Source organism: Pongo abelii, chromosome X (assembly GCF_028885655.2).
Source record: "Pongo abelii isolate AG06213 chromosome X, NHGRI_mPonAbe1-v2.0_pri, whole genome shotgun sequence".
NCBI lineage: Eukaryota > Metazoa > Chordata > Mammalia > Primates > Hominidae > Pongo > Pongo abelii.
Window position 1 is genome coordinate 143,146,126 of NC_072008.2, and position 7,716 is coordinate 143,153,841.

The window sequence follows — 7,716 nt, forward strand, 5'->3', positions numbered from 1 at the left end:
AATGATTTGGTCCATTGCCTTTCTTTCAGTTGAACATAAGCTGTAGCTCTGGCCCATGAGCTCCCGACCCGAGGGCCAAAAAGTCCTCAAGTTCACAAGCATCATCTTCCCTTTCCTTCAGAGCTAAAGTTGGCATGCTGTAGCTCTGGAAAGACAGAATACCAACTACAAGTCCAAAATGGATAGCCCTTGTTGCTTTAAGAAACGTACAGCCTAATAATCTTTGGGGGGAAAATTTCAGTCAGAATCCTCAAGTCCATGCTTTTACGGAAAGACCCCAGTTCCTGCCTCTTCTATATATTTATCTACCTTGTGGTGAAGAGCATGTGTGTGCAACACCTTTGCCTGAAATGGTATGGTTTGGCATTAATGAATTGTGGGTCCATTGAAAAGAAATCTCCTCTTGTTTCTCGTATTATGGACAGTTCAAGGTTTGCCTTAGAACTAACTTCAAGGAAAAGTAGCAGAATCGTAGGAAGGGACAATCTTGCCTTCAGTCCCACCCTCTGTTCCAGGCAGGTCTGGGTGGCTATCTTCTTTCGGGGGCTTTTCCTTGCAGAAGAACTTCTTCAGCATATCCTGGATTTCCTTCTTAATGGTCTTGTGCATGTAACCGTAGACATAGGGGTGGATGCAGCACTGCAGGAAGAAAAGCCAGATGATTATGGTGATCACCCACTGGGGTACCTGGGTTTCCACATCCACCCACACAGCCAGGACTGCTAAAAAGCAGTAGGGCCCCAGGGATAGCACATAGGAGAAAATAATGATGAAGATCACTTTAGCAGCTTTGCACTGGTAGCACCTGGGCAGAGGAGGGTTGCTGTTGCTGTTACGACGACTGGGTGGGAGGCTCTCCGGGATGTTCACTGCCTCGACGTCATCCTCACTGAAATTGATGTTGTCTTCACCAAACTCCATGTCATCTTCACCCAAGTCAATGCTGCACTGGTTGACCTCTGTGCAACCCTTGTCTGCCTTCATGCTGTTCTCCTCAACTTTGGTGCTGCCTTCCTTACCCTCCATGCTGCCGTCGCTGGCCACCGTGCTGCTCTCTCTGACCTCCTCGCTGCCCCTGGCCTCTACACTACCCTCACTGGTCCCCGTGCTTCCTTCCTTGGCCTTCAGGCTGCCGTCCTTGGCTTCCATTCTGCCGTCCTTGGCCTTGACCTCACCTTCATGCTGGCCGCGAAACTCACTCTCATCCTGGAACTCCTCCTTCTCTGCTCCCTCTTCATCCTCATTCTCCACACAGTCCTTGACTCGCACTTCCAAGCTGTGTCTCTTGACATTGTACAGCAGAGCATGCTGCCTCCGGGCTGCACCGAACACCACGGAGTAGCAGGCAATCATGACAATCAGTGGAATGACGATGAAGGACACCACGCTGAGAATAGTGTAGCTGGGGCTGGCCCCCCAGATCATGGAGCAGAGGGCATTGCGCTCATCAAAGGCAGCCTGGCCCCAGCCGTAGAGTGGAGGAGTGCTCTGCAGGATGGCCACAATCCAGGTGCCATAGAGGAGCAGGTAACCACGGCGCTGGGTCATCTTGGACGGGTAGGAGAGAGGGTGGATGATGGACAAGTAGCGATCCACTGACACCACGACAATGGTGTTGACGCTGGCGAAGGCGAACAGGTGGGTGAGGCTAACCAGGGCCGTGCAGAAGTGGCTGTTGAGGGGCCAGAAGAGAGGCACAGAGGTGGCCACCACCCAGGGGGCCACGAGCGAAATCTGCAGCAGGTCGGTGACGAGGAGGTTAAAGATAAAACGGTTGGTCACCTGCAACAGCTGCGGCTTGCGCTGCAACACTAGCGCTAGCACTATGTTGCCGACAAAAGAGGCGGCGAGGAAGATAACCAGCACGGTTGAGCGGATGATGCCGTGGGCCAGGCTGATGGGCATTTTGGAGAGGGGCATGCACGTGTGGCTGCTGTTACTCTCGCGCGTGCTGTTGGTGCAGGTGGACGTCATGGCAACAGCCAGAGGGCGTGAGACAGGGTGCAGGCTCAGTGCTGGCACCGGTGGGTGGCAAAGGGGTGCACAAACCGCACTCAGTGCCTATGCTGGTGACAAAAGAAACACGCAGGCAGAGTTAGTCACCAGTCAAGGGAAGAAGCCTCTGCGCCCAGCAAGGGCGCTGCAGGACCCCCTACCCCGGGTTCCCGCACGGCCCCATCCCCAGTACGGGCAGCTTCTATGGCTCCTTTCCGGACTCTCCAGATCTGTCTGCCTGTCTCTCTCCAGGGCTCTGATTTCCTCTCATCTGTTTCTCCTGCTGGCGCGTGCGTGTGCGCGCTTTCTCTGCTTGTCTCTCACACTGTCTCTGGCTCTGGGGAGTTTTGGTCGCTAGCGCTAGCGCATGCGCGTGCGCTCTCTGTTTCTGTCTGTTTACGACCGTCAGTTTCTGTCTCTCTCCAGTGTCTCTCGCTAGCGCACTTTTTTTTTCTGTATCTCTCGGGGTGTGTGTCTGTATGTGTCTCACCGTTTCCTGATTCTTTCTCATCCTTGTCTCTCACTCATGTCTGTCTCTGTTTCTCCGTCTCTCGATAGCACGTGCACGCTCTTTCCTTTCTGTTACTCTCATTTCTTTCTTCCGCTCTGTTTGTCTCTCAATCTCTCTGTGTGTGTCTCTTTCGCTAGCGCACTTTCTCTGCAGGGCTTGCGCTCTCGCTCCCTGTCTTTCTCACAGTCTTGCCCCTGTCTCTCCCTCAGTCTCTTTCTGATCCAGTCTGTCTCTCTGTGTCTCTGCCTCTCACTGTGTCGCTCGCTAGTTCATGTGTGTCTCCGTCTTTCCCTAATGCTCTCTTGTCTCTCCATTTCTCTCTCAGTCTATTTCCCTAGCAGTTCATCTTTGCGGGTCCCTAGCGCACCTGTTCAATGTCGTTCGCTGTGTCTCTGCCCGTCTCCGTGTCTCTCCAACTCTCTTGTTTCTGCGTCTCCCTCGGGTTCTCTAGGTGTCTCGTTCTGTCTCTCACTGGCACGTGTGCGCTTGCTCTGTCTTTCTCGGACCCTCTTGTCTCTGTGTCTCTCCGTGTGGTTTCTGTCTCTCCCTGCCTAAGTTCTCTCTGCATTGCTCTGCCTCTCTCTCCGTTGATCTCTAACACTCTACTGCTTGTCTCACCTGTCTCTCAAGCTATCTCTTTAGCGTGTGCACTCTCTAGTTGCTTTCTCTGTCCTTCACTTTCCTGTCACCCCAGGACTCTGGCTAAACACTTGCTTTGTATCTTTGAGTGTGTGCGCATCTCTATTTCTCTACATCTTTTTCCCATGGCCCCTCACCTTGGTTTTTCTCTGGCTGGATCTCTGTCTCTTTGGATCTCTGTCTCCCTGTGGACTTTATTTTGCCGTGGAAACCACCTGCAGCCCTGGCCACCGCGGGCTTTGGCTAAAAAACCCTTAGTTTATCAGCAGTGCAATGGCGACTGGAAAATGCAGAGAGGATGCCTATTGAGCTCCCCTACCCTCACCCTCCACAGCCCCATCCCCATTCCCAATTCGGCATCCTCTTTGCTTTCTCCGATCTGCTTGGTGTAGGTGGCAGCCGAGGGGAGTGGGAAAGGAGCTGGGGAGAAAGGCAAAAGAGGCAGGGGTGCAGGGTGGTGGAGAGAGTCAGAAAGGCAGGGCGAGAGAGATTGAGAGGCAGAGAGACAAAAAGGAAATGAGAGACAGCGAAAGAATGAGATACATATATAGAGAGAGAATGTGAGCAACAGAGAGGGAGAAAGACAGAAAGAAAAAAGAAGAAATGGGAGCGTGAGAGTGAGAGAGAATGAGAGAGCAAGACAGACTGGGAGAGACGCAGACAGAAAAAGCAAAAAAGAATAAGAAAAGAGAACAAGCAGAGGAAGAGGGAAAGGATGAGGAAAAAACGAGAGAATGGAGAGGAAGGGGGGAAAGAACGCACGAGAAAAAGTGAGAGAGAAAACGCGAGGGCGGGAGGATGGCCAGGGAAAGGCGAGAAGGGGCCGCACCGCGGGCCACCGCGCCTGCTAGCTCAGCAGCCGTCGGGACGCTTCAGAGGGGGCGTCGTGGGCTCCCAGGCTCGGGGCCCGGCCGGGTGCTAGGGGCCACGGAGCCCGGAGTAGGGCCGGGCCGGTTACCTGTTGCTGCTGCGGACGTGGCGTCGCGGGTGCCGCGTGCAGGTCCTTCGGGGCTCCTCGCGCTCGTCCCGACCGCCTCTCGGGGCGCGGGCGGCTGCGAGCTGGCACCGGGCAGCGGGCGCTGCGGGCGCGGCAGGAGCGGGGCACAGCGTCTGTGCCCGCACGTCCGGCCAGCGCGCCGCGCTGCAAGCTCTGAGAGGCAGCGGGGGCGCGCGGCGTCTTAAGGCAGCGCGGTGCCCTCACCTTGCGGTGCCGCCCTCCCCTCGGCCCCCGCCCGCGCCCGTGACGCACGAGGCCGCCGCAGCCCAGGGGAGCGGGGCTGGCAGGTGGGGGGCCCTGCACCAGACCCCACTCAGATTTTCTCACTCCGGGTTCCTACCCCTGGGGCCCCGAGTCCACCGAGACCTCACAGACTGGAGATTGTCACCGGGGCTGATTTTCGTGTAAACCCGGTGCCTTCCTAGCTCCCGGATTTCGGCGCAACTCTCAGGCACGGACCCTGCACTATCCTTCCGATTCTTCCAAATAGGAGGGCCCGGGACTCCCCTCGACTTCTGAAAACCCTCCAAAGTATGAATAGCCCCTGAGCCCGAGAAAGCAATCGTGACTTTAATGTCAACGATTTTCCACGAATTTCTCTAGCTCCCAGGAAGAGCTAAGCGGCAATGCTTTCCCTGTAGGATTTGGAAGCATTTCATTTAAGACAAGCCGCATAATTATCCACTATATTCTTTGATTGAAGTATGTTTGTCTGTAAGTCAGTCAGCACCTCTCCCTCTCTCCCTCTTTCTCCCTCTCTCTCTGCCAGGTACTGTGTTAAACTGTTTACACAGAGAATACCGCTGAATCGTTACCCCAGCCTTGTGAGATAAGTACCGCTATTATCTTCATTTTATAGAGACAGAAGCAGAAGCCAAGAAAGATTACCCTACTTGCCTAAGTTCAAGTAAATATTGCACACGTTCTATTAACCAAGACATTCTGGTCTCTCCTAAACACATACTGGGTATTTGTTGTATATCAGGCCTAAGGAGGCACCCTCTTCCCTGCCCCCAGAAGGTAGGGAAGGTGACCCAGACCAGGGATCATTTGCATTAGATTTCCAAGGGATTAGGAGGTGTTTTCTAGGCAGGGCACAAGGGGAAACGTGTTCTGTAAAAAAGAAGATGCATGGGGTAAAACTAGGGCTGCAAGAGAGACTTGGGTTCCAAAGGCTGGGAAAGCAGAGAGGCTTCAGCATGGTGAGTGCCAGGAGGTTAGCTGGTTAAATTGGGTAGAGGCAAATCCTGAGGGGTCTTGAATGCCAGTCTGCGGACTTCGGACTTTACCCTGAGATCCCTGGAGGTCATTGGAGAGTCGTTTTATTATGAAAGACTTCAAGCATACACAAACGTAATGAGAATAATAAAATAATCCTCCATGTTCCTATTACCCAGCCTTCACAAGGGTAGTTTGCCATTCTTGTTCATTGGTGGGTTTTAGGTAGGGCGATATTCTAAAATCAGGGCTGGTGTTGGATAGAGAAAGCTGAAGAGAGGCTGTGGCAGGAGACAAGGAGGGTCTTGACAGGTCCAACAAAGCGGGGCAAGCAGAGACCTACAGAGAGGCAAATTGACAGGGAATAAGGGCAAGGAGGTGTTGGGGAGGGTCTAGAATGAGCACAGGGTTTGGAGTTGGTTGATGAGCTGGATGGAGATACCTCCTCCCCTTCTCGTCACCTGCCTCTGAGACAGGGAGATGAGACAGGTGTATAATCGGGCCTCAAGAATGCTCTTTGCATCTGGAGTCCTGCATTTGCTCTTAGATCATTTGTCCTTTTTCTGCTATGCCTGATTTTATCTCCCCAAGGTTGAATGGTAAAAACCTGGTCATTTTTCCTAGAGACAGTTTCCGTGATAATCACTCACAGTTATTAATTCCTAGCTTCGTGCTGGCCATGGTACAGAATCCTGAGTGGCATGCACTGTCAAGCGGCAGTTTGTTCAGACTCAATGATTTTATAATCACTTGGGAGGCAGTGAAGCTGCTAGAAGTGACCAGAGACAAAGGCCAGACTTTCTTGACCTTTTGTATTTTTACTGTGGTTGTGAGCATGCCTGAGACTGCTAGGTTCCAGCAGGAGACCCTCTAGACACATGTTAAAGATGGGTGCCTCAGAGGGATGGGCTCATGGAGTCTGCAGCTGCACTTTTGGGCATGAAGGGGGATAACAGGGAGTGCAAGGGGTTGGGTGGGATGAGGTCTCTGCAACTGAGACAAGCCTGCCAGCCGGAGATAGGAAAAAAGCCAGAGAAGTGCTAGGAAATAAATACCAGCTATTTTTCTGTATAGGGAGATGTTTGAGGGTGGTTAATCCTCTGGTGTCTTCTCTTTCCCTCCAGATGTGAGCAGAGTAGGTATCCTTGGATTTCAAAGACATCCAAATATCAGCTCCCCAACTGGAAGTATGTGGTGGAGCTTTGGGGAATGTGGATTTGGCTTCCAGCCCTGCAGGGTCTGATTCTGATAGCCTTGAAGGAGTCCTTCAACTGACAAGCCTCATTACATTCTGGGAAGAGTCTTTGGGATGAAACAGGGAGACTTTGGGATGATGGCTTAAGAAGTCACCCAGTCCTTTTCCCTACCTTCATAATTCAGTAGCAACAGAGGCACGATCAAGCTGATGATATTAATGGACCAGGGCTAGAGGGCAAGAAGCTACCAACAAGAAAGGGCCTAAGGTCCCAACGACAATCACACGTTGCAACACTGGTCAGTAGTGTGCCGGCCTCAGGCTTATTCACCTTGTCAGACTAATTGCCCCAATTGCTGTACCAATAGCTAGATAAGGGAAGTTGGGAAACCCAAGACTCAGCCAGGTATTAGTTCTAGTCATTCATTCTAGTAATAAAGGGTGCAAGAGTCCTTGAGTGCCTACATTATGCTTGCTGTCTTGTATTAAATCCTTGAGGAAGCTCTGCAAGTTAGGAATCAATACTGTATTTTCTGAAAGCATGACACAGTATATACCACTAGGAAGTGGAAAAACGCTGAAAATTTAACCATCATACCATGGCTAACAAGATACATCTTGATTTCAAAGATGCTAGAATGTGAAAAAAAAAATGTGCTTTAGAATCAATGTAAGACAGTACCATCCCTGTCTTTACAGAGAGGTTAAGTAACTTATCCAAGGTCACACAGCAAATAAGTTTTGGAGCTGAGAGTTAAAGCCTACTCTGACTCCAAAGCAGGGGCATTTCCTAGGCTACATCAAGGAAGAGTGCAGAGACAAGACAGAAGGGCTCCCAGACCCAGCTCAGATAAAATTTTTGAATCTAGGTGAAAGGGGACTAGGAATTGCTAGAATTGTGAAAAGACAAGTGCATTTGCAATGGTAATGGTTTCTTTTTGTAGGACAGACACATGGTTCCCATAGGTGGTAAAAAGACTAAATCAGTCAATCTAAGTCCTAAGTCACACTCCTTTTTGCTTAGCGAGTTCATAATTAGTCAACGGGGAGAAATATATGGTTTTGTTCTGGAGTGCCTACCCATGGGTGTGTTTTACACTTTTCAGTGTTATGTGTTACTCTGGAATTCATTTCAGGCCAACTCCTAGAAGTTGTGTTTGC

The 7,716-nt window shown here is 51.4% G+C and overlaps 1 protein-coding gene across 1 annotated transcript; it reads right to left on the reverse strand.

The window, feature by feature from the left end:
- Positions 1-390: 390 nt before the first annotated feature.
- Positions 391-2,043, reverse strand: GPR101 (G protein-coupled receptor 101). The gene has a single exon (XM_002832179.3). It carries the CDS (start codon positions 1,972-1,974, stop codon positions 451-453), a length of 1,524 nt encoding a protein of 507 aa, XP_002832225.1. The 5' UTR covers positions 1,975-2,043; the 3' UTR covers positions 391-450.
- Positions 2,044-7,716: the final 5,673 nt, after the last annotated feature.

Coding starts and splice junctions, on each gene's coding strand:
- GPR101 (XM_002832179.3), bottom strand. CDS start 1,974: ATGACGTCCACCTGCACCAACAGCACGCGCGAGAGTAACAGCAGCCAC.